Here is a 27,995-nt window from a genome sequence, read left to right as displayed (position 1 = left end):
TTGCAAAAAAATTAATCATAAATACCGCAACAATAAGCAAATTTATGGCAGTTGAAGCTAAACAAGTGACTGAGAAAAGAGTGAAGTTGTGCAAAAATCAAAAAAAAGGAAATAAAAAACCAAAATATAAAATCCGGTTTTAAATATATTGCAATAAATTATAAAAATAAATAAATAAAAAACCTGTTAAAAAAATATTAACAATTTATCAAGAAAATTTATTAAAAATTTAAAAAATCCCAAATAATATGTTCAAGTTTTGTTTAAGTTAAAAAAATTTAACAAACAAGAAAAGAAAACTTTGATTGTTTTAAATCATTTTAGGAATTTTAATTAATTTTTTTTTTATAAGAAAAAAAAAAACTACCAAAAAATCATTTATCATGTCTACAGACAACAGGTAAATTTTTGTTTAACCGTTATTTTAATAATTCATTTATAACTACACCTGCATTTAAAAAAAAGACTTCCTAAATTGTGACGAGTGACAAAAAAAATATGCTTTTGTTTAATTTCATTTCGAAATCATTTGTAGCCAGACAGTGAAACATTTGCAGTGGCTTCTTTTTAATCTAAAGTCAGGCAACAAAGGGTGGCAGATAGTTGTGGCAGTTGTTGAACAAGTTCTTTGTTAAGAATTTTGTTTCTCTGTGTGTCTAGTTTAAATGGTTGGTGTTATGCAAATACCCTACATTTTAAATAAGGGTTAATAGGGTTTAATAAGTGCTTTGCAGCTTCATTTTGTAAAACTAGAAAATTTGGAAATCAATTCATTTAGTTTTGAGAAAATTTTCAAACATTTTTTCAACAATTTTTTATGTAAATTTTAAAGAAATATTAAAATTACCCTTTTTCAAATTTGAAATAATTTAGAAAATTTTTATTAATTAATTTAATTTAAAAAATGTTTAAAAAAAATTAATTTTTTTTTTTTTGGAAAATTTAACTTTTTCAAATTTTTACAATTAAGAATATAAAAAAGAAATTGGATTTCACTTTTTCAAATTCAAAATGTTGAAAAAAATTATAAAATTTTGATAAATTTATACAATTTTGAAAACATTTATGAACTGTTGATTTTAAATAAGGCTTAATACCTGTTTTGCAGCTTTATTTTGTAAAACTAGAAAATTTGGAAATCACAAAGTTAGATTTAATTTTGAGAAAATTTTCAAAAATTTTAATATTTTTGAAAATTTTATATAAAATTCAAAAAAATATTTAAATTTCCCTTTTTTAATTTTGAAATAATTTATACAATTTTTATTAATTAATTTATTTTAAGAAATTTTTAAAAAAAATTTAAAAAAATTGAAAAAAGTTTCAAAAATTTAAAATTTTTTTTAGAAATTTTCACTTTTTAAAATTTTTGCAATTAAGAATATAAAAAAAAATTGGATTTCAGTTTTTAAAATTAAAAAAATTCGAAATAGTTCGTAAAATGTTGAAAAAATGTATAAAATTTTGATAAATTTATACAATTTTGAAAATTGTTTATAAAATTCAAAAGAATTTTTAAAACAAATTTAAAATTTTTATTTAAAAATTTGGAAATAATTTTTAAAATTTACCTAAACATTTTGGCATGTTATTCAAAAACCATTGATATCAATAGAAACTACACCATTTCCGTTTGTGTTTCCGAAATTTCTAAATATATTTCAGAATATTCCATTTATATTGGTTGTATGACTTCAAAATGCGGAATTTTTTTTTCAAATTTTTAGCTTTTATTTTAAAACATTTGTACAATATAAATTCATTCAAAATATTGACCATTATTAGCTATGACCTTTTCCCATATTTCTGGCAACATATGGATTCCAAGTCAAAATAACTGCTTATCTTTTGAGGCCATGAACGAATCAAGCCACTATCGGATACTCTGATCCAAAGTGAAGCGTATCCCAGATAGAGCGTTATATATAGATCGAAATAAATATTATTCGGACGGGGCATGGTCTAGATAATAAGGCGGTTGAGGCAAAACTTCCCAAACAATTCATTCTAAATACTTTTTAACCGTTATAGGAACATGTGGCCGAGTGTTGTCATGATGGAATATCACGGTTTCAAGTTTGGCCTTATATTATGGGTGTTTTCGGAACAGTTTCTCTGTGATGATCTGGCCAGATTTCTGCAGCTCATAATAATTTGCTTCTACCAAATACAGAGCAGTACCATAGCGTCATGGATATTTGGCTTTCGACTGGTTGTCCGGCATTCACATACGATCACTTACGCTTCGGGTTATTGTAATGGATCCATTTTCCATCGCAAGTATTGATTGGGTGCAAAAGTGATTTTCTTTTAAAGCGTTCCAGCATCATATCGGACATACAAAATCGTCTTTCAAGGTCTCTCCGCTTCAATTCGTATGGTACCCAATTTCCTTGCTTTTGGAAGAATATTGCTGCTCGCAAACGTTTTGAAATTGCAAATTGAGTAGCTCCCTGATTGAGTAGCAAGCTCTTTTTGAGTTTAACAACAATCTTCATGGGGTAATGCCTGCAATTCTTGGTAAAATGTCTTGACACGAACTTTCTCTTCAGTGTCAAAATCTCCACTTCTTAATGGAACAAACCATTTCTCGTACGTTAGAACCTTTGAAACACATTCCCCATAAGCTTTGGCACTTTTTTCAATTTAAAGAAGTAAAGCAAAACTTCCCGCATATGACGCTTTGTTGGTACAAAATTCCACATTTCTATTTAGGTTATCAAAGCAGAAAAGAACAGCTGACTTAGGTCCCTTTAGCAGGTCCCTTTGTGTTAACTGGAAATAGAGAAATAGAAAGGGCCATTGAGAGATGAAAAAAAAGGAGGAAAGTCAGATAAAGTAAAGGTATAAAAGAAATATAGAGGAAGAGCTCAGATGAGGAGTAAGATGCCGATTTGAGAACTCCAGTCATTTGACGGATGCTAGGTTACGCCGAGGGGATTCTTGTGTTTGGCGTGAGTAGTCAATTGCTATTCCTTATAAAGGCGTTGATGTATTCTAACTTCATGTCCGAGAGTTCGGAAAGACTATTTAAGGAACGATTTCCTAGTTACCTAAGCCGTAGATCTCCTAATGCCAGGCAGTGACAACGAAAATGAAAAATGGTCTCATTCTCCTCTTATACAGAAGCCATTATAGGGCACAACAAGCCTCCTTATATGGTTGCCAAATTAACTTAGCTGTGAGCGTGTTAGGACATGTCATTGTGGTAATCATACAGATGGGTTCACATCCCCATTTTGTCTGAGTGAACTCACAGTAAAAGTTACTAATTCGTTACATGCATTTAGATAACGGAATCCCGCATAGGAAGTCGAAGTCTCCGTCAGGCATCATGGCGTCCTTTTATCGCCAGATCATCAGCTACAAAGTTGCCTAAAATATCTTCGTGTCCACGCACCCATATTTCTATTTAAGAATGCCCGGTATTCCTGGACTATGTTCGATGTTGTGTACACACCTGACAGAGATTTTATTGCGGCTTGACTATCAGTATATATAGGAACATCCCTGCCAGATATCTTAGTTAGCCGCCCTTTTAATAGCCGATATTTCAGCTTGAATAATACTACATTCATTTGGAATTCTAAAAGATAACTTAATTCCAGATTCCTGAATGTGGACACCTCCGACAACTCGATCTCCCATTCTAAAGACGTTCGTGTCCATGTTTCCATGCACCAGACTCATTAAGCTTGAATGCAGTTTTGAGTGCCATTTTTCTGGCCATTAGATCCACAGGGAGCGACTTTGTTGCAGTCGTTCTTAGGACTCCTGTTATCAGGATTCAAATTCTCCTTAAAACTTTCTCGAATGGCAGGCAATTTGAGCCTTTATGTAGTGCTTTCCACCAGACAGAGAATAGTATCGGCTTAGTGACTGAATTAAATAGCCAGTTCACATACCTATGGTCTTTCTGCAGACATACATTGCCTTCGTAAATGCAATTTCTATTAAGGGTTTCGTACTTTTAATAAAAGTGTGTTTAAGTTTACAATTTTAATAAAGAACTTAGTTCCAAACAAATTTTCATCACTTTTACCCCATTTTAATATAAATAGTTGGCATCATTGACAGTTTATGCATCTTTTACTTACACATGACACTCACTTGAAAATGATAGCTGTGCTAAAAGTTGTATAACAACTTGCAAACTATCATTTCCATTGAAAATCGTACAATTATTTCGTAAATAATTAAAATTTTCAGTAAGATTTAGTTTTAATGTGTTGAATTTCCAATTTAATTATTGATACATTACCTGAAATTTACTGATTGCTTAGGCCAGATCATCTGGCAAACTTTCCCCATAAAACTCCGGTCAAAGGTGAATCCTCACTATTGTGGGTCTAAAGCATTCGAAATATTCTTTGTCATAAACTGATTCATATATTTCTTTTTATTATTCTTGTTTTGCATAAATTCTTATATTAAATGTTTAATATACAAAGGTTATTAAACAAGTCTGCATTATTAATGTAAATTTGTTTCAAATTAATAAATAAATGCTTTAAAATCATGCCGGGGAGTCTCTCTTTATTCTGTCTGAATTCATTTAATATTACAAGCACAGGGAATGTGTCATTTAATTTCTTTGTGTTTTTTTATTATGGCGAATTAATTTACTTGCTTAGCGATTATACAAAATAATAAAAAATTATACTTGTTATAAAATTATAAAAAAAGACAAATAAACATTTGTTTCAAATAAACAGTCAAGTTTTTTAAAGATTTTTTTTTTGGAAATTGAAATTTACACGTTTTTCAATTATAAATCGCATGATTCTAAAACAAACAAATTGTTAAAATGGATTTTTAATCATTTACAAATTTAATAATTAACTTTAAACTTAAGTTAACAGAAAATTACTTTTGATTCTTCAATATTAAGGGCGCAGTAGACTATCATCACTTTAGGAAATTCTAATCAATCACCCTTAAGTGTTTTATATAATAAGAAAACTAAAAAACTGATTTGTATTTTGTTTTTTTTATAAAACACTCACACATGGCATTACAATAAAAAATTCAACCAACTGATAATAAAAAAAAATAAAATCGACTAAATAAATATTGAAAAAAACCACACAAAATCTAAATAAAAAATGAGCTAAAAAAATTGGCAAGTCATTGAAGAATTAACAAACAACACAAGAAAGCAAAAACAAAACAAAAATACTCGAAACAATAACACTCTGCTCTACAAGTACCTACACTAGTTGCATTTTAAAAGAAATAAATTAAAACAGCAATAATAAATTATAGAAATACAACAATTAAATGATACAAAGATTGGCACCATTATAAAAAAAACTACCAACAAGTTATTTAAATTAAACTAACCTGTTAAATAACTTAATTTAAATATGATAAAGTTTAAAATTACCTTTCTTAATGAAAGGGAATTTTTAAAGGAATTTATTTGTCCTTTAACATGATTAACTCTAACATGCTCTTTGTCTGTGTGCTCTTTGCTCTTTAAGGTTAATAACAAAAACAAAATGTAAACAAAGAAAGGTGATGCCAACTATTTTATACACTAAAGCTTAAAGATGGTAGCACCAAAACACAATAGCTTCTTATGAAGTATAAGTAAATGATAAAATGTTTATAATTTCTAAACTACTGGCGCAAACTGTTTAAAATTTTGAGTATTACTTAAGGAGAAGTTAGGCATTAATAATTTCGATCTTTTAATTACTATATAATCCTATAAATGTATTTAAAATAATATTGAAAATAGATATCAGCGAAAAACCTAAATTTTTAAATTTTTGCAAAATCCCGAAAAATTTTCCCAGTTTGATTTTTCTAAAAATATTAGAAAATTTAATTGTTAGTCATAGTTAAAGTTTAAATTACCAAAAATATCCAAAATGTCTCCAGTAGGATTTTTTCCAATGATTTGTTTCATATTAAGGACTTTTAACAAAATTTATTTTTTAAATATTCCTTTAAATGTTACAAAATTATAAAAACTTAAAAAATATGAATTCCCAAAACTATTTTCAAAATCCCTTCATATCCCAAAAAACAAATAAAAGTGCAAAATCTCCTACCAAAATTGTTATAATCCCAAAAAAAAATTTTAAAATATTAAAACAAATATTTAAGGAATAAACTAAATTTTCAAAATTTCCCAAATCCACATATTCCTACAAATTCAATAAAAAATTATTATAAAATCAGGAAATTTATTTATTTTTTAATAAAAAAAACTTAAAATTTTGAAATTTTTTAAATTCCCAAAACAATTTTAAAAATCCCTTCAAACCCAAAAACAAATAAAAGTGACAAATCTCCTACCAAAATTGTAATAATCCTAAAAAAGTATTTAAAATAATATTAAACAAATATTTCAGGAATAAACTAAATTTTTAAATATTACCAAAATTGTTATAATCCCAATAAAAATTTTAAAATATTAAAACAAATATTTAAGGAATAAACTAAATTTCCAAAATTTCCTTAGTCCATACATTCCTACAAATTCAATAAAAAATTATTATAAAATCAGGAAATTTATTTATTTTTTAATAAAAAAAACTTAAAATTTTGAAATTTTTTAAATTCCCAAAACAATTTTAAAAATCCCTTCAAACCCAAAAACAAATAAAAGTGACAAATCTCCTACCAAAATTGTAATAATCCTAAAAAAGTATTTAAAATAATATTAAACAAATATTTCAGGAATAAACTAAATTTTTAAATATTCCCAAATATATTTATTAAATACCCAAAATTTCCCCAAACCATATATTCCTACAAATTCAATAAAAATTTTTATAAAATCAGAAAATTTATTTATTTTTTAATAAAAAAATTCATAAAAATTTTAAATTCCTGAAATTCCCAAAACAATTTTAAAAATTCCCAAAAAATTTCCCCAGTTTTATTTTTCTAAAAATATCAGAAAATTTCATAATTAGTCTTAATTAGAACTTAAAACTACAGAATTAGTATTTTATTAAATTCCCAAAAATATTTCAAAAATATCCAAAATGTCTCCAGTTGGATTTTTTCCAATGATTTTTGATGATTACTTTCATAGTAGCAAATATGCTTAAAAATTAAGTAATTTTAACAAAATTTATTTTTTAAATATTCCTTTAAATTAAAAAAAAAATTGAAAATTTAATCCCCAGTTAATTTTTTTTAATCCAAATCAAATTATTTTAAAGTTAATTTTTCGATAAATTGAGAAAAATATTTCGCGGATTTTTTTGAAAAATTTTTAGCTTTTATTTTGAAACATTTGTAAAATATTTAAATTTATTTAAAGTATTGGCCATTGTTAACTATGACATTTCAAGGTCTCTCAACTTCAATTCGTATGGTATCCAATTTCCCTAATTTTGGATGAATCCAGCTGCTTGCAAACTTTTCGAAATTGCTGATTGAGTAGCTGCCAATGATTTTGTAAGATCTTGTTGAGTTTTATAACAATCTTCATGGAGTAATGCCTCCAATTCTTGGCCTACAAACTTTTTTGACTGGGTAATCTTTGTCATCCTTTTCAAAATCACCACTTCTGAAAATCACCACTTCTCGCACGTTGAAACCGATGGAACACATTTACTATAATAATCGGTGTGCTTCAGCTGAACTTTTTTTAAAATTAAAGAAGTAAAGTAAAACTTCCCGCATATGACGCTTTATTGGCACAAAATTCAAAATTTTCGTTCAATAACTAAGTGAGAATAAATGACAGATATGTCATCCTTCAATCTGACATATAAGTTTGGCTGTGCCAAAGTATACTTCAAAATTTTAAATATTTTTAGGTAAACAAAATTTAATTTTTTTTCCAGTTGTTTTTTTCATTTTTTGGAAAAAAAATTTTTTCGATTGTTATTTTAAATTTTTTTTTTGTAAATTAAAATTTTGTTTTTTTAAATTTTAAATTTTTTTTTTTTAAATTTTAAATTTTTTTTTTTTGTTTTTTCAATTTTTTTTTGAAAAAAAAATTTGGGTTAAAATTTTTTTTTTCCGATTTTGATCCATTGTAGGTCCAACTTACTATGGTCTTATATACGTCGTTGCAAATGTCTTTGAAATATCTATCATTAGATATCCATATTGTCCATATTAATGTCTTAGTAATCCAGATATAGGTCAAAAATCGAGGTTGTCTTGGTTTTTTCCTCATATCTCAGCCATTTGTGGACCGATTTTGCTGATTTTAAATAGCAAAATTATCGAAAGCATGTCTGACAGAATTATTGAAGATTTGGATCCCGAAGATATCTGGGGTCTTCAGAAAATTGATTTAAACAGACAGGCAGACGGACATGGCTTAATCGATTCCGCTATCTATAAGGATCCAGAATATATATACTTTATAGGGTCAGAAATGAAAAATGTAGAAATTACAAACGGAAGGTGAAGGGTATAAAAATCAAAATCAAAATTTGTCGTTATAGGGCTAAATATTGAAAACTCTCCCTAGTGATTCTACCACAAAGTATACAGAGGCGTCAAATTTGACAGTTCAAAAACACTAAAATCAGCTTTTTTGAAATTGTTTCGATAGAAAGAGAAAACAAATTTGCGGTTTAATACAGACAGTGCGTTAAAACAAACAACTTTATAAATAAGCACAAAACCAAACCAGTTGAAATTGTTTCGAGCGAAAGAGACAAATATATTTTTTTTGCCGTGTCGCCTCTGTATACTTTGTGATTCTACCTTCTGCAATTATTGTATCATGACCTACATGAAAAATAATTTTTGAAACTTTTTCCATTAATTTTTTTTAAATCATTTAGATACTTTTTTAATATTAATTTCTCAAATTCATTTTGTTTAGATTCTACTGTTGGCTAAAACCAGTTGCTACTAAATTATTCCAAAAAAAAAAATTCACCACAAAATAACCGCAAACTACTTAATCTTATTAATGTTATAATAAATTAAAACGTCATAATTAAACAGCGAAAATAAATGTTATTATAGTCTGCATCAAAAAATGTTATGTCGTTTTTTTTTTATTTATACTACCATTTAAATTGAAATTTGTTGATAATAAAAAGAAAAGAAATACAAAATTTACAGTGTTTTTGAGTAATTTGGTAGCCGAGCCACATTATTTTTTTTGCAAAGTCATAAAATAATTAGAACTGCTGATCGTTAGTGATTGATGTGTAAAATAAAATGAAAAAGAAAGCACGATCAGTGTGTGCTTGAAATTAGATCATAAGAATTGTAATTATTTTCTTGTTTTCTTTGTTATTAATACTTGACAAATTAGATTTTGTTGGGTTTTTTTTTTCTTCTACCAAATATTTTGAAAAGGGTTTGATAACATTTTTTTTCTAGTTTTCCATTTGACAACAATTATTAGATTAGAAATTCATTGTATTTGCTATTTAAAGATAATAACCACGTTTTTTTATGCAAAAAAAATTATACAAATTATTAATTTATAACTTTTACAAACTAGAATGATAACAACAATACATTCTCTATTTAAAAAACAAAATTGTCAATTAGTAATTGAAGTTGTATCATGTCTCTTTCTCTTTCGCCCTCTCTCTCTTTAGTTAAAAGTAAGTCAGTCCTAAAGAGTAGTACTTGCCTTGATCATAAATCTATTAGACTTTGGAAACTTTGCCAATTAGACAAAAACAAAACGTCATTCCTTAGTCAATTTCTGAAAAGGGTGGAGTATTTTAATGGGGTCTTATCGTAAGACCATAAACAATGGTGCCACTTAAGAAAAATTTCTATATCACCATTATCGTTAAGTTATCAAACTGAAAGTGATTTGATTTTAGATCTATTAATATTTGGAAATTCTTGTGTATTGTTTGGCAATAAGTAAACAAGATATTTTGAAGATTTTATATAAGGCCACCCATAAATTATTTAACTTGAAACATGTTTTAAGTGCATCGGGACTCGTCATAGAGGAAATACCCAGTTTTATAGGGTTTTAAAGAGACTTTTCGTGATAAGAATTGAAGGCAATAATATGCTTTAGATGTTACAATTGAGTTGCCAAATATATTTTATGATATAATATAATATAATATATAATATATTATATTATATAATTGTTATAAATTGTATTGAAATATTTTTGTTATGACGAATGTTTTTGTAGCATACAAAAATCAATAAATCTCATTGGGGATTTATGACTAGAGAATTCCCCGTTTGACATCTTTAGTCATAGCTAACAATTGTCAATACATTGGATAAATTTATATTTTACAAATGTTTCAAAATAAAAGATAAACATTTGAAAATATAATCATTGGAAAATATCCTACTGGGGACATTTTGGATATTATTGAAATATTTTCGGGAATTTAATAAAATACTTATTCTGTAATTTTAAGTTCTAATTAAGACTAACCATGAAATTTTCTGATATTTTTAGAAAACCCAAAATGGGGAAATTTTTGGCTATTTTTAAAATTATTTTGGGAATTTAAGAAATTTAAAATTTTTATGAATTTTTTTATTCAAATAAATATATTTCATGATTTTATACAAAATTTTATTAAAATTTTGAGAATTTTGGTATTGGGGAAATTTTGGGTATTTTATAAATATTTTTGGGAAACATTAAAAATTTTGTTTATTTCTTAAATATTTGTTTTTAAAATTATTTTAAATAATTATTTAGGATTTTGATAGGTGAGTTGCCACTTTTATTTATTTTTTTGGTATAAAGGGGATTTTAAAAATAGTTTTGGGAATTCATATTTTTTTAAGTTCATTGATAAATTAGAAATAAAATAATTTGGTTTGGGTTAATAAAATAAACTGGGACAGTTTTTCAATTTTTTAACATTTAAAAGAATATTTAAAATGAAAATTTTATTAAAATTCCTTAATTTTGATGCATAGTGCAATGAAAAAATCATTGGAAGGAGACATTTTGGATATTTTTGAAATATTTTTGGGAATATAATAAAACACTAATTCTGCAATTTTAAGTTCTAATTAAGACTAACGTGAAATTTTCTGATATTTTTAGAAAACTCAAACTGGGGAAATTTTTAAAATTGTTTTGGGAATTTAAGAAATTGATAATTTTTAAGTATTTTTATTGACAATAAATAAATTAACTAATTTTATAATAGTTTTTATTGAATTTTTGGAAATATGTAGATTGGGGAAATTTTGGGTATTTTATAAATATTTTTGGGAAAATTTTAAAATTTTGGTTATTTCTTAAATATTTGATTTTAATATTATTTTAGAAAATTTTTCAGAATTTTTAAGATTTTGGTAGAAGAGTTGCTACAATTATTTATTTTTGGGTATAAAGGGGATTTTAAAAATAGTTTTGGGAATTCATATTTGTTTAAGTTTATTGAAAAATTAGCAATAAAATTTTGTTTATTTTTTTAATATTTGTTTTGAATATTATTTTAAATAATTTTTTAGGATTTTTAAAATTTTGGTAGGAGAGTGGCCACTTTTATTTATTTTTGGGTATAACAGGGATTTTGTAAATTGTTTTGAGAATTCTGGGGACAAATTATCGAATTTTTTTTTTAAATTTAAAAGAATATTTAAAAAAAAGTTTTGTTATAATTCCTTAATTTTGAAGCATCTTTGTGACAATGAAATAAATAATCAGAAATCATTGGAAAAACTCTGGCTGTTGACATTTTGGATATTTTTGAAATATTTTTGGGAATTTAAAAAAATACTATTTCTGTAATTTTAAGTTCTAATTAAGACTAACAATGAAATTTACTGATATTTTTAGAAAAATCAAACTGGGGAAATTTTGGGTATTTTTAAAATTGTTTTGGGAATTTAAGAAATTTAAATTTTTATGATTTTTTTTATTAAAATAAATACATTTCATGATTTTATAATAATTTTTATTAAATTTTTGGGAATTGAGGATTGGGGTATTTGGGTATTTTATAAATATTATTGGGAAAATTTAAAAATTTTGTTTATATTTTTAATATTCGTTTTTAATATTATTTTAAATAATTTTTATAGGATTTTTACAATTTTGGTAGGGGAGTGGCCACTTCTTATTTTTGGGTATTCATATTTTTTTTTAAGTTTTATTTAAAAATTAATATTGAAATCGTTAGATGTTTGAATTAAATGAATAATTAATGAATATTTTCTTTAAATTTGACAATTTTGAAGCATATTTGCGAATAGCAATGAAATCGCTTAATGTCTTTGGGATATTCTAACTGGGGACATTTTTGGTTATTTTTATTTTTAAAATTGTTTTAGGGATTTAATGAAATTCACAATTAAATAATTTTAAACTGTAATTAAAGCTTAACATGGAATTTTCTAATATTTTTAGAAAAATCAAACTGGGGAAAATTTTGGGGATTCTGGAAATTATTTTGGGAATTTTAAAATATTTAGTTTTTCCTCTAATATTTGTTTTTCAATATTCTTTAGGATTTTTAAGATTTTGGTAGGAGAATTGCTACATTTATTTTTGAGTATAAAGGGGATTTTGAAAATAGTTTTGGGAATTCATGTTTTTTTTAAGTTTTTTGAAAAATTAATATTAAAATCGTAGAGTGTTATTGAAATAACAATTTTTTGTATAATTAATATTTCAAATCGAAATTTTCTTTAAATTTGACAATATTGAAGCATATTTGCGAATAACAATGAAATCGCTGAATGTCTTTGGCATATTCTAACTGGGGACATTTTTGGGTATTTTTAAAATGTTTTTGGGAATTTAAAAAATTCAAGCTTAAAATTAAATTCTCTAATATTTTTCGAAAAATCAAAGTGGGGAAAATTTTTGGGTATTTTTGAAATTGTTTTGGGAATTTGAGAAATTTTAAATTTTTTTAGTTTTTTATTAAATTTTTGGAAAAATGTGGATTGGGGAAATTTTTGGATATTTTGGAATTTATTTGGGAATATAAAAAATTTAAAATTTTTTATTTTTTTTTATTGAAATTAAAAAATAGTTTTGTAAATATTTTGATATAGTTTTATTTGTTATTTTCTTTTGAGTTCGTTTTAACCGAACTCTCTTGTTGTTGGGTAATTCTTCAAATGTTTATCACTAAGCAAACATAAATATTTGTTTTGATTTTGTTTTTTGCCGGTCTTATTTTTCCTTTTAGTTTTGATTGTATAAAAGATTCAAACAAAATCACCATTTTTCTTGTACATATATACAAATATATAGATGCAATGTTTTTTAGGCAAAAACAAAAAAAAAACAAAAATTTTTGTATAAACAATTTGAAAAAATTTTGATGTTTGGTTTCAAGAATACCTGTATGTATGATTGAGTGTACAAACATGTGTCTTCAAACAAAAAACGTCATAATTTAGGTGCAAAAATAAAATAATAAAAACAAAACCTCAACTAAAGTGAACTTTAGATTTAGAATAGAGATTTGAAATTAAATCATCATGAATTTCAAACATATTTTTGAATTGTATAATTAGGTTAAATATTATTTTTATTTTTATTAAATTGTTTTAATATTTCTAAAACAATTTAATGAACTTAACAGACCTTTAACTAAGGGGTTATTGTCCTAATAATATTCAAAACAGTCACCTTATTCTATAACAGCTGATAAACAAATATTTATGACCATTTAAATCCCCCCCAAAAACACAAAACATTTGCTAAAATTATTTAATTACCTTGTTCCCAGACAAAACAAAATAAAAACTTATAGAAATATATACAAATTAGAAATCATTTTAAATAATAATAATAAGCCTTCAATTAAATAATGAAATCAATTGTTTTGAGTTGTGTTTATAAAACAATACAAATCTTCTAATACTTATAGCAAATACTATTGTATAAAAATCTATAAATAAATAAATATTGAAAACAAAAGTTCATTGCTTAATATTAAAATCTATTGTTTTAAAGTTTTTTTTTTTGTGCAAAAATTATTTCCATTATTTTTAGCTTTGCTAGACTTTTTTAATAACAATTACTAATACATTTTGTTGATAAACATGCGTTTGCCTATTGTATTTACTTTTTTGGTTTGTTATCACAATTTATTAATATGATTTTCTTTACAAATTATTACTTACTTTGACCAAGTAGTAACTAACAGTGGTGAAGCTTTTTCATGGAATGGAATGTTTATAAACATACACTGAGGCCTAGTGTAGACAGAGGAGAAGAGAAATATTAATAAACATTCACAATAGCGATGTAAACAATAAAGTTACAATAAGCTCAATGTTCACAATAAGCAACCATGACTTAATATAGCGGGATTTACAATAGATGGAGAATCTTTTGAACTCGGTTTTTTGTTTTTAATAAATTATATGTCGTTTTGAAGGACACATATCTGTCATTTATTCTCACTTAGTTATTGAACATTATAGGGTAAACAATAAAGTTTTTTTTTTTTGCTTCGAAAATGTCGAATTTTGAGAAAACAAAGCGTCATATGCGGGAAGTTTAGCTTTACTTCTTTAATTTGAAAAAAAGTGCCGCTGAAGCACACCAATTGCTCACCAAAGGTTATGGTGAATGTGTTCCATCGGTTTCAAAGTGCGAGAGATGGGTTGTTCGGTTCAAAAGTGATGATTTTGATACGCAAGACAAAGATCGCCCAGACCAGCCAAAAAAGTTCGAAGACCAAGAATGCGAGGCATTACTTCATGAAGATTATTGTCAAACTCAATCAATTTCAAAATGTTTGCGAGCAGCAGGATTCATTTAAAAGCAGGGAAATTGGGTACCATACGAATTGAAGCCGGGAGACTTTGAAAGACGATTTTGCATGACCAAAATTATGCTTGAACGCTATAAAAGAAAATAATTTTTGCAACGAATGAAAAATGGATACATTTACGATAATCCGAAGCGTAAGAGATTATATGAGAAGCCCGACCAATTTAGCCGAATCGATACCAAAGCCAAATATCCATGACGCTAAGGTAATGCTCTGTATTTGATGGGAGTAAAATGGTCGTATTATGAGCTGCTGATATCTGGCCAGACCAACATAGGGAAGCTTTACCGAACGCAACTGATTCGTTTGAAGCGAGTGTTGGCCGAAACATACAGAATATGCGGCCCGACATGAAACCGTAATATTCAATTATGACAACTCTCGGCCACATGTTAAAATACCCGTTAAAATGTATTTAGAATGAAATGGTTGGGAAGTTGTACCTCAACCGCTTTATATTCCAGACCTTGACCCGTCCGACTACTATTTGTTTTGATCGATGCAGAACACTCCCTGGGATAAGCTTCACTTAGGAACAGAGTATCCGATATTGGCTTGATTCGTGCTTGGCTTTAAAAAATCAGCAATTTGCTATAGAAAATCGTATGTATAACACATTTTCTATAGAAAATCTTGTGTATAACACAATTTTCTATAGAAAATCTTGTGCATAACACAATTTTCTATAGAAAATCTTGTGCATAACACAATTTTCTATAGAAAATCTTGTGCATAACACAATTTTCTATAGAAAATCTTGTGCATAACACAATTTTCTATAGAAAATCTTGTGTATAACACAATTTTCTATAGAAAATCTTGTGTATAACACAATTTTCTATAGAAAATCTTGTGTATAACACAATTTTCTATAGAAAATCTAGTGTATAACACAATTTTCTATAGAAAATCTTGTGTATAACACAATTTTCTATAGAAAATCTTGTGTATAACACAATTTTCTATAGAAAATCTTGTGTATAACAAAATTTTCTGTAGAAAATCTTGTGTATAAAACAATTTTCTATAGAAAATCTTGTGTATAACACAATTTTCTATAGAAAATCTTGTGTATTACACAATTTTCTATAGAAAATCTTGTGTATTACACAATTTTCTATAGAAAATCTTGTGTATTACACAATTTTCTATAGAAAATCTTGTGTCTAACACAATTTTCAATAGAAAATCTTGTATATAACACAATTTTCTATAGAAAATCTTGTGTATAACACAATTTTCTATAGAAAATCTTGTGTATAACAGTATTTTCTATAGAAAATCTTGGGTATAACAGTATTTTCTATAGAAAATCTTGTGTATAACACAATTTTCTATAGAAAATCTTGTGTATAACACAATTTTCTATAGAAAATCTTGTGTATAACACAATTTTCTATAGAAAATCTTGTGTATAACACAATTTTCTATAGAAAATCTTGTGTATAACACAATTTTCTATAGAAAATCTTGTGTATAACACAATTTTCTATAGAAAATCTTGTGTATAACACAATTTTCTATAGAAAATCTTGTGTATAACACAATTTTCTATAGAAAATCTTGTGTATAACACAATTTTCTATAGAAAATCTTGTGTATAACACAATTTTCTATAGAAAATCTTGTGTATAACACAATTTTCTATAGAAAATCTTGTGTATAACACAATTTTCTATAGAAAATCTTGTGTATAACACAATTTTCTATAGAAAATCTTGTGTATAACACAATTTTCTATAGAAAATCTTGTGTATAACACAATTTTCTATAGAAAATCTTGTGTATAACACAATTTTCTATAGAAAATCTTGTGTATAACACAATTTTCTATAGAAAATCTTGTGTATAACACAATTTTCTATAGAAAATCTTGTGTATAACACAATTTTCTATAGAAAATCTTGTGTATAACACAATTTTCTATAGAAAATCTTGTGTATAACACAATTTTCTATAGAAAATCTTGTGTATAACAGTATTTTCTATAGAAAATCTTGGGTATAACAGTATTTTCTATAGAAAATCTTGTGTATAACACAATTTTGTAAGGAAAGTAATAAATATATTTTAGCTAAATGTCATAACAATTTGTCTCATGATTTCCAATTCCAAATTAAAGTGATATTTCGGCAACCCATAATAATTTCCATTAAAATTAATGGTTTTTTTATAATGACTCAGTGAAAATTTAATAAAATCGTATTTGTTTATTTTATTATTATCAAACATTTTAACTACCTTAATTGGTTTTTGTGTGAAGTCATCAAATTTATTTAAATGCAATTGTTTAAAATTTCAAACACTTCAATTGAAATCATGAGAATTTTAAAATTGAAATTCAATTTAAAATTTAACAAATTTTAAAATATAAATTTAAAAAAAATTTGTGGTGTGGCAATAAAATGAAATTTAATTAAAAACCACACTTTGTTTCAATTAAGACAAGCAAGCCATAAATGGTAAGACATAAAAGACATGACATAAAGCAAAGACAAATAAACAATATAAGAATTAAAAACCATTGCTAATAAATGAAATTTTAATTGAAATTATTTGGTTGATAATGAATAATAACCACGTTACTGTTTACCTTAGTGTAAGTCAGTCTATAATTCTTTATCTGTGTGTAAAAATTTTTATTGCCCTGAAAATGTATCTGTCAATGTCAAAGACATGTTGCCTCTATATTAGCTGGTTTTTTGTTTTAATCTATAATTGAACTTGAAATTACAAATTAATTAACAAAAAAAAAACTGAAAATCTTATAAATCATTTACTTTTTTAACTTAATCAATAATAAAACAGAAATAATTTTGTGCCAATACGCAATTTTGTAAAAAAAAATTTTGAATGAGTTTTAAAGTGTTTAAAATCCTGTTGTTATATTTAATTGCTTTTGTTTAATGCATTTCAATTATTTTATTTAGAAAAAAATAAATTTTTTGTCACCTTAGAAGTGATTTTGAAATGAGATAAGGTCATTTTGAACTTTTTGCTAAGTCAGCATGACGTTAGCATTTCTATTGTTTTTTCATTAAATGCATTAAACAATTATTATTAATAATCTAAAATTAATGCATTTTGTGTCTAGAATGTGGTTTCAATTAAAAGAAGATTAGAAGTCATTTTCTGCTAAAATTTAATTTATTAAGAAGACATTTTCTGTTAAGAAAATTGTCTTCATTAGGAAGACATTTTTCTGTTAAGAAAATTTTCTTCACTAGGAAGACATTTTCTGTTAAGAAAATTGTCTTCATAAGGAAGACATTTTCTGTTACGAAAATTGTCTTCATTAGGAAGACATTTTTCTTTTAAGAAAATTATCTTCATTAGGAAGACATTTTTCTGTTAAGAAAATTGTGTTCATTAGGAAGATATTTTCTATTATGAAAATTGTCTTCATTAAGAAGATATTGTCTGTTAAGAAAACAGACTTCATTTGGAAGAAATTTTCTGTTAAGAAGATTGTCTTCATTAGAAAGACATTTTTCTGTTAAGAAAATTGTCTCCATTAGGAAGACATTTTTCTGTTAAGAAAATTGTCTTCATTAGGAAGACATTAGGAAGTCATTTTATGTTAAGAAAATTGTCTTCATTAAGAAGACATTTTCTGTTAAGAAAATTGTCTTCATTAAGAAGACATTTTCTATTAAGAAAATTGTCTTCATTAAGAAGACATTTTCTGTTAAGAAAATTGTCTTCATTAAGAAGACGTTTTCTGTTAAGAAAATTGTCTTCATTAAGAAGACGTTTTCTGTTAAGAAAATTTTCTTCATTTTCTGTTAAGAAAATTGTCTTCATTAGGAAGATATTTTCTGTTAAGAAAACTGGCTTCATTAGGAAGACATTTTCTGTTAAGAAAACTGGCTTCATTAGGAAGACATTTTCTGTTAAGAAAAATTTCTTCATTAGGAAGACATTTTCTGTTAAGAAAAATGGCTTCATTAGTCCCGGCCCACACTGTGAAACATTTGCTGCAAAACATTTGAGTTTGTTGATGAAAGGGGAAAGAGGAATGAAAAAGGGAACTTTGTTTCATGTACATGAAGTTTTTGTTGAGTATGTCATCCACATTTATTCGTTCGTATTCGTACTGTACAGAAATGTCAAAAACTGAAAAGCAAAAACTTCACTGTGTGGACACGAATGCAGTTTCAAAAGAGAATTTAAAAATGTTTTGCAGCAAATGTTTCACAGTGTGGATCAGGATTTAGGAAGACATTTTCTGTTAAGAAAACTGGATTCATTAGGAAGACATTTTCTGTTAAGAAAATTGGCTTCATTAGGAAGACATTTTCTGTTAAGAAAATTGGCTTCATTAGGAAGACATTTTCTGTTAAGAAAACTGGCTTCATTAAGAAGACATTTTCTGTTAAGAAAACTGGCTTCATTAAGAATACATTTTCTGTTAAGGAAACCGGCTTCTATTTCAGAAAATTTGCCGCGATAAGGAGACATTTGTTTTAGATTACAAGATATTTGGTGTCTAGAAGATAAGTTCACATTACACGTACTGTTTACCTTTTTTTATTAATTTACGTTTCTATATTTCCCTAAAGTCTCTTTAAACACTAAAACCATGTGCCATTTTGTTTTATTGATAGTGACCCACTTAAGTATATTTACCAAGACTTTTCAGTGTCATTAAACCATTCAATTAAAACTTTTTATCTCAGTTCATTCATACCTTTTAACTTGTTAACAATTTTTATTATTGTTGGGCAAATATTGTTTAATTAATTATTAACATATTTGTTTTAATTCTATTTACAGAGAAGATGAGTACAGTAAATTTGTGCCGCAAAAATTAAATTATCAAATTGTTGCCGCCACGGATGAAAAAGATTTGTATCAGCAAAGAAAGCTTAGCAATGCGAATAATGGCCATAAAAAACCCGACAGACCCACGGAAATGCGTGGTATTTATCACCAGGTGGGTAATAAACTTAATTGGATAATTTCTATTGTTTAAACAAGTGTCTATAGTAGGCATATAAAAAAAAACTATTATAACTTAAAGTAAACTAAGGTACGAATTATTGCCAAATTATTTATTTAAGGTTTTTTTTTTGAGCAAACACATAAAATGAATATTAATGTAGACAAATTTCTAATTAAAAAAAATATAGAAATAAAATTGCAAAATAATAAAAAAAAAAAAAAAAATATAAAAAAATTTCCCATACCGGGAATCGAACCCGGGCCTTCTGGGTGAAAGCCAGATATCCTAGCCACTAGACCATATGGGATATGGTAACTCTAAACAACAATTTACAATAACAGACTAACGGTATTTGTACAGAAGGTAAACAAAAATACACAAGCACACACACACCCTTGCATGTTATTATGATTTTTGGTTACTAAGAGAACAACAATATAAAATTGCATTCTCTTCTTTTAAGTTTTAAAAAGAGCAGTGTTTTGTTTACAAACAAATTGTTGTGTGTAATTAATTAATCGACTTCTTTCTAATTAGAATGAAATTTATTGTGTTTGTTTTAATTATACGCCATTTAAAGACATAATTGATTATTATTATCAATTTGGCATAAAATGTATTAAAATAATGCAACTAATTGGGGAATTTTTAAATGCAAAGCATGGTTATTTTAAATAACATATAAACATTAAAGTGACATGAGGAAATTAGTTTGGTATTAATAATTTTTTATAGAATTTTAAAAAATTATAGAGTATTTTAAACTAAAACTTCTAAACAGTTTAAAACTGAAAAATTCGGCACAGAAAATGTAATGGGAGCTATTTTATAGATTGTAAATGTCTTAAATTCAAAGAAATTGAAAAGTCAAGTTGATCTGGCTTCTTCCTAGGAAGATATTTTCTTTTAAAGAACAGATTTCTTAACAGACAAAGACTGGGCAGTCTTCATAACGGAGACAGGTTTCTTAACAGAAAATATCTTTTTAACAGGCTTCTCAACAACACGACCGTTTTCTTAACAGATAATGGCTTAAAGACTGGACTGTTATCCTAACAAAAAGTATTTTCAATCAAAATAAGACAGTTTTCTTGACAGAAAATTACTATCTAACGAATATAGGACGGGTTTCTTTATAGATGACGTATTCTTAAAGAATACAATGCTATTTTCTTAACCGAAAATGTTTTTTAATGAAGATAGAACAGTTATTCTAACGGAAAATATGTTCTTAACTATTTCTGAAGAGAAATGCCTTCTTAATTAAGACATGACAGTTTTATCAACAGAAAATGTGTTCCTAATGAAAACAAGGCAGTTTATTAACAGCAAATGTTTTCTTAATAAATATAGGACAGTTTCCATAACAGAAAATGTTATTTTAAAGATGAGAGAACATATTTCTTAAGTTCTCTTAACAGAAAATATATTTTTATTGAAGACAGGACATTTTTCTTAATAGAAAATGTCTTCTGAATATAACATAGTTTTCTTAACTCAAAATGTGTTACAAAATAAAGACAAGTCAGTTTATTAACAGAAAATTTCTTCCTAACGAATACAGGAGAGTTTAATAAACAGAAAATGTCTTCTTAATAAAGATAGGAACATTTTCTTTACAGAAAATATAATTTTAAAGAAGAGAGCAAATTTTTCTTAACAGAAAATGTCTTCTTAATGAAGGCAGGACAGTTTTCTTAACAGAAAATGTGTTCCTAATGAAGACAAAGTAGTTTATTAACAAAAAATTTCTTCCTAACGAATACAGGACAGTTTTATTAACATAAAATGTATTCTTTATAATCATAGGACAGTTTTCTTAACAGAAAATGTAATTTTAAAGAAGAGAGCACATTTTTCTTAACAGAAAATTTGTTTTATACATAGACAGGATAGTATTTTTAACAGAAAATATTATTTTAAAGAATATCGGAGAGTTTTCTTAATAGAAACTATTTTCTTAATGAAGACAAGGCAGTTTTCTTAATAGAAAATGTATTTCGAATGAAGACAGGGTATTTTTCTTAACAGAAAATGTGTCTTGACGAAGACAGGACAGTTTTCTAAACATATAATTAGTTTTTAATGAAGAATCACAGTTTTCTGGACATTTTTTTTAATAGAAAACTTCATTTTAGGGATGATAAGATAGTTTTCATAATATAAAATGATTTCTTAACGAAAAAAGCCAGTTTTATTAACAAAAAATTTTGTCTAAACGAAAAAAATTGTCGAAGCCCAAAATGTTTTGATAAACTTTTGTAATGAAGTTGTCAAGAGACATAATTATCACATATAGACTCCATTAATGTTTTTAACATAGAGAAATACACATAGAGCGGAAGCTAGAAAAAAAAACTCAAACAAAAAATCACTGAAAACATCACACATACAAGGTGGGTGAAAAGTAATCACTTGAGCGTAGGTAATGCACTGTCTCCACTTTGTAAGGAAACATCTTTAAATCTGTGCAAAAGTTATAGCGTTTTCCAATAGGGTGATTACTTTTGCCCCATCTTGTACGATTGTTGATTTTGTTTTCACATTCATTCTCAGCACGTAGGTTTTTGACAACTGAGTTAGGTCTATGACAGCAAAGTTTGCGATCTATGTGTATTTATGATTACTACATTGTTATGACAAAACTGTCAAAGCTTCTTGTCTTGATAACAAACGTCATTATCTGTTATGATAAGTCAAAAATAGACTTGGGGTCAGATAAACAAGCCGAACTGCTCAGAGTCGACATGCATTTTTTAAAACAGAATAGTATTCTCTGCCTTTGAGACTTTGTATGTGTTTTTCAAATTATTCTTATGTAATTATTATTTCCACATTCAATCATTCTTTGCACGCAAATTATTATTCATATGCAACAATAAGAAAAACGCATTGAATATATCAAGCAGTTTAAACAACAAAAATGACTAAACAAATCAATTAAAATAACAATAAAGTGCAGCAAGTATTTTGTAAAAATGAAGTGGACTTTAAGAAATTTTTAAATGTCGAAAAAAAAAACATCTCTTTCACAATGGCACTAAATTTGTGTATAGAAATTGTGAAAGAAAAGAAACACTGTAAACAATTGAATGAGTACAGTTAAATTATTTAGCAGTTAGGTTGAAAATAAAGGCAGTTTTCTAATTAATTGAATTTCATTCAAAATTCTTCCAGATAGTTAAAAACATAGATCGGAAACTCTTCTGTCAAAGACCTAACTCAGTTGTCAAAATCCCAAGTGGTGAGAATGTATTAGTAAAAAAAACTATGTGAAAACAAAAACAACACTCGTATCAAGGCGAATTTATACAAGGTGGTGGTAATTCTACAAAAACAACAAATGGTCTTAACCATTTGGCGGCCATTTGCAAAACAACTCTCTTGAATTGCTGCTCTCTTGCAAAGAAGTCATTTGTAAAGTTTGAGTGGTGCCAAATTGAAGTAATAGACAAAATGAAGCTCGCTATACAGGACATCTTTAAAAAGTCAAACATTTTTAATAATTATTCAATTAAAACTAGATAATTATGAAATTTTATACTCTATTTTGTTATTTTCTAACAGTTTTAATACAAAAATTATTTTAACAGACAGTATAACTATAATTTAGAAAATTTTTAATGAACTATTAGCATTTGAAACATTTCCTTAATTTGCTATTACTTTTTAGAATTCTCGAGATGCTTATTTATATTGAATTTTTATAATAATGTTTGTTTTATTGTTTAATATGTTTCTGTCCTTAACTGTTTTCATTATTATTTTATTCAAAAGGCCACGTGCAATTTCATTTATGAATGATTGCAAAAGTAGGTCATAATTTTCATTGAATGTGGCAAATAATTGAGTAATTTAAGTCGCAATAAATTTAAAATAAAATTTAAAAATTTATTATTCTTTAAACTAAAATCTTTATTTTTATTTCATTTTAGATTATTTCCACCTGCGCTGTTTTAATTTTATCCGCCGCCTGTGGCATGCCCATTGGCTATTCGGCTGTATTATTGCCCCAACTATCAGCCTCTAACAATTTACCCACAAATTCTACTCCAGAAATTATTATTGATATAGAAATGGGTTCATGGATTGGTGAGTAGTGGATAAAATGTTATAAAGATAGAAAAATTATTTTAATTATTTCTTTTATTTTTTAGCTAGTGTACACAGTTTGGCTACACCTATAGGTTCATTTTTATCGGGACCTATGGCCGATTATATGGGTAGACGTTCAGCTTTATTGGTTTCCGTTTTACCCTTATTCGCTGGCTGGTGTGTGTTGGCCTTGTCACAATCGTATCCCATGTTAATTGCAGGACGCTTGTTGTGTGGTTTTGCCACGGGCATTTTGGGAGGACCGGCACAGGTAATTGAAATATTAATCTTATCATAAAGCCTTTTTTAAATAAATTTATCGACTATATAGTAAAAATTTCCATTAGTTAATATTATTTACACAAAGCCGGCTTTATATTATCAAAGCATGCAAAGAATCTGGGTAGAGGAGTGACAAAATTGAAAAGAGAATTTAAATTAATCACACAAATAAAAACAAACAATCACAACAATCATAAATTATCAGGGTCAGTATATAATTTGAACTGAAATCTTATTAAAATGCTGTTCATTTCACTTGCACTATATACAAAAAAAAAAATGGATAAAATAATCGCTTGTCTAGTTGCCACATGCATAAGGTTAAAAATCCGGAACTTATTTGCATAAAAGAACAAAAACAAACTAAAAAAAATAAACAACCGTTCTTTTAACCGCCATATTCTTTAAGCCTCTCTCTCTCCTCCCTCTACAAACCAAACAAAATTCTCACATAAAAAAGAAAACAAAATCAAAACAAACAACGAGAGCCAGTGACAACAAGAGAAAATAACTGTAAATAAAAACAAACGTCTAGAAAAAAAGTCATGGACATTTTCATAAGATAAAATTGTGATATGAAATCTTTTAAAAAAACTAAACTGAATTCATATAGAATATTTATTCTATATAACAGTGATAATTTTTATTTATTGTTGTTATTATTCTTATTGTTATTATAAGAATAGTTTTTTTGTTGTTGCTGCTGCTATCTTAAGTGACGTTTAAATGGACTAGTTGTGATACTATTGTCGGAAGTTTTCAACTAATCTACAGAAATTTCAATTTTGATCTATTTCCATAATAATAATAGCAGTCGTGCGAGTAATAAACAAAGTGTTTATGCAAATTCCACAAGACAAAAAAATCCCAGAAATATTTTTTTTTTATGTTTAGTCTTTGAAAATCTTGAACCTGACTCATAAAAGTTCAAGGCTGCTACTGAAAGAAATGACCACTTATTTAATAGAATCATAATAATAGCTCTTAGCATTAAATAGTTTAGCAGGTTACTGGAGCATTGGGTAAAGTGAATGACCCATATATTCGTAAATTAATTTGGACTAAGTTGTATAATGGTATACGTGATAAAGTAAACATAAATGAGAACTTATTATGCCATTATTTAGTTTAAGGAAACTATGATTTAGTCTATCTATTAAAAAAAAACAAGCTCATAGAAATAATGATTTTGAAGAAGGTTTATTTATGACAGATTTGTGATGGCTGCAATTATTTGATTTAAAGAGAGGGGTATACGACAGATTATTTATGGAATTATTTGATTTAAAGAGAGAGGTTTTTGACTTTACGTTGAAGGTTGCTTGGATGGGGGGTGTTGAGTTGTTAGAATTCATAATTAGTCTAAAAAGTTGGGTGGATAGGGAATTTTATTAAAAGCATTTAAAGAATTGAATAAATTTCTTATCAAGGAATTATTTCAAGGGTAAAGCGAAATGTTTAGTTCATGTATAAACAGAATATTATGAGAAAATAATTACACCCTAAACGATAGATAAATGCACATACATAGATCGGAAACTCTACTGTCAAAGACCTAACTCAGTTGTCAAAAACCTAAGTGGTGAAAATATATTAGTAAGTCCCGGTCCACACTGTGAAACATTTGCTGCAAAACATTTGAGTTTGTTGATGAAAGGGGAAAGAGGAATGAAAAATGGAACTTTGTTTCATGTACATGAAGTTTTTGTTGAGTATGTCATCCACATTTATTCGTTCGTATTCGTACTGTACAGAAATGTCAAAAACTGAAAAGCAAAAACTTCACTGTGTGGACACGAATGCAGTTTCAAAAGAGAATTTAAAAATGTTTTGCAGCAAATGTTTCACAGTGTGGACAGGGACTAAAAAAACTATGTGGAAGCAAAAACAACATTATGTTTGATTATTTTGAGTAATCTTTTAATATCTCTTAACTTCTCTCCTTTCTTTCAGGTTTATATTGCCGAAACTGCTGAACCAAATCTACGTGGTCTTTTAATTGGTGCCCCCTTTGTCTCCTACTCTCTGGGTATCCTAATAGTTTATGCTTTGGGATCTGCTCTGCACTGGAGAGGTGTAGCCTGGTGTGGCAATATCTTACCCGCTTTAGCTGCCTTAGCCATATTCTTTATACCCGAGAGTCCGGCCTGGCTACTAAGACACAATAAAATTGAAAAAGCCCACAAAGCTTTGACATTCCTAAGAGGCAACGAGATCGTAGCACAAAAAGAAATGAACGAAATGAAAGAAAGATTGGACAAGGAACTGGCCACAACCAAAACCAATGAAAACATATTCCAACTGTGCTGTCAAAGGGTGGCCATTAAACCTCTAGTCATTGTTATAACATTTGCATTTTTACAAATTGCCTCCGGCACCTTCATTGTAGTATTCTATGCCATTGATATTATATCGGAATTTGGTGCGGAGTTTGATACCAGAGCGGCCGCAATTTGGACCGCTGTAGTGAGAATGGTGTGTACAGTAATGTTCTGTGTGATCTTGTTGTTTGTGAGAAGACGCCGGATTTTGATATTGTCTGGCATTGGTTCGGGTCTCAGCTGTTTAACCCTGAGTATTTACATGTATGTGCGTGAAGGTCAGCCCAAGATGGCAGCCGATGTTATAGTAGCCGGTGTATGTTTGCTCATCTATATTTCCTTCAATACTTCACTGATGGTAATGCCGGGCATTATGATAGGTGAACTGTTTCCAGCCAAAATTCGTGGCCGTACTGCAGGCGCTGTATTCGCCGCCATGAATGTAGCCCTGTTTGCTTTTACAAAAGCCTTCCCGCTCATACATTTGTCCATCAAAATGAAGGGTGTATTTATGATATTTGGCGTAGCCAGTTTTGTTGTCTCCATATTTATGTGGCTCTTCCAGCCCGAAACTAAGGGCAGAAGTTTGGAACAAATTGAAGACTATTTCAATGAAAATAATTGGCTGTGGTTTAAGAGAGATAAAAGCTATAAAATGGTTGCCTCAAAAGATAAGGCCAGTAAAGCGTAAGAACTTCAATATAAACGTAGTGTACATAAACCATTTTAACCTCGCCATCGTGACCCAGGGCCTCGAAAGTGTCATAAAATTCTTCATAAGCATTTAGCCATATTTATTTCTTAAAGTATAAATACAGTAACTGCTTTATCCTAAAGATTATTTTTAATTCTTTAAACCTTCTTACTTAAAGCTTAAGAAGGTTTTTTAAGAGGGTTTACATAACTTATATTTTATTATAAAATTTGTATACCAGGACCTATTCATGGAATTCTTTTTTAAGCATTTATGGAAAATCTTAATTTGTATAGTGCAAAAGACAATTATATGTGTATTAAGCTTTAAAATAACCATTTTTAAATGGTTATTTTCAATTAAATTTATTTTATTTAATTTAATTTTTTGTAACCAAGTGTGAAATTGTTTGTGATCTTTAAAATTCCAAGAAAAATAGTTTTAATATTTAGTTTTTAAATAAGTACATAAGTTAGGCTAATTTTAAGGTTTAGATTAATGAAAATTAAGTGTTTAAATAAAAAAATATATAAAACAAATTGTTTTGGATTATTATTTTTTAAAATGGCTGTCATTTATTCAGTTTGTTTTGTCAAATCATCAAGGACGAAAATTGTCGAATTTAATAAGATACCAACCCACATGAGATCCAAAAGCGTCCAATGCATCGAGAAAAATTCACTGTTTATTATGGGCTGGCGGCGTCATCGGTCAATATTTATTTGAGAACGGCGTTGGCCAGGCCATTACCCTTAACGGCAAATGCTAATGGTCGATGATTACTAACTTCTTTTGGCCTAAATTGCATTATATAGACACCAACTACATGTGGCTTCAACTGGACGACACTACGTGCCACATAGGACATTCGGCACAAGAAATTTGAGGGCATGGTCATCTCACGTGGAGATCACGATACTCGTGAAGCTATAATGAAGTATGTTAAGTACTATTGGCTTCTAAACAAACAC

At 27.3% G+C, this 27,995-nt stretch overlaps 1 protein-coding gene and 1 non-coding gene across 2 annotated transcripts; one reads left to right on the top strand and one right to left on the bottom strand.

Moving 5' to 3' along the window:
• The first annotated feature begins 76 nt into the window (after positions 1-76).
• pippin lies at positions 77-27,561 on the top strand. The gene is made up of 5 exons (XM_065510598.1): positions 77-400; positions 19,464-19,623; positions 23,568-23,724; positions 23,790-23,998; positions 25,963-27,561. The coding sequence occupies exons 1-5, from the start codon at positions 384-386 to the stop codon at positions 27,019-27,021; spliced, it is 1,602 nt and encodes a 533-aa protein (XP_065366670.1). The 5' UTR covers positions 77-383; the 3' UTR covers positions 27,022-27,561.
• TRNAE-UUC (transfer RNA glutamic acid (anticodon UUC)) lies at positions 19,868-19,939 on the bottom strand. The gene has a single exon. It is a non-coding gene; the product is annotated as a tRNA-Glu (tRNA).
• Positions 27,562-27,995: the final 434 nt, after the last annotated feature.

This window comes from Calliphora vicina, chromosome 5 (assembly GCF_958450345.1).
Source record: "Calliphora vicina chromosome 5, idCalVici1.1, whole genome shotgun sequence".
Classification (NCBI taxonomy): Eukaryota; Metazoa; Arthropoda; class Insecta; order Diptera; family Calliphoridae; genus Calliphora; species Calliphora vicina.
Note: the sequence above shows the minus strand (reverse complement) of the source record. Positions and strands in the feature narration are given on the sequence as shown.

Bases quoted from the DNA above. Each gene is read 5' to 3' on its own strand.
- pippin (XM_065510598.1), top strand. The intron at 19,624-23,567 runs GTGGGTAATAAA...ATTTCATTTTAG, and splicing joins TGCGTGGTATTTATCACCAG to ATTATTTCCACCTGCGCTGT. The intron at 23,725-23,789 runs GTGAGTAGTGGA...TTTATTTTTTAG, and splicing joins AGAAATGGGTTCATGGATTG to CTAGTGTACACAGTTTGGCT.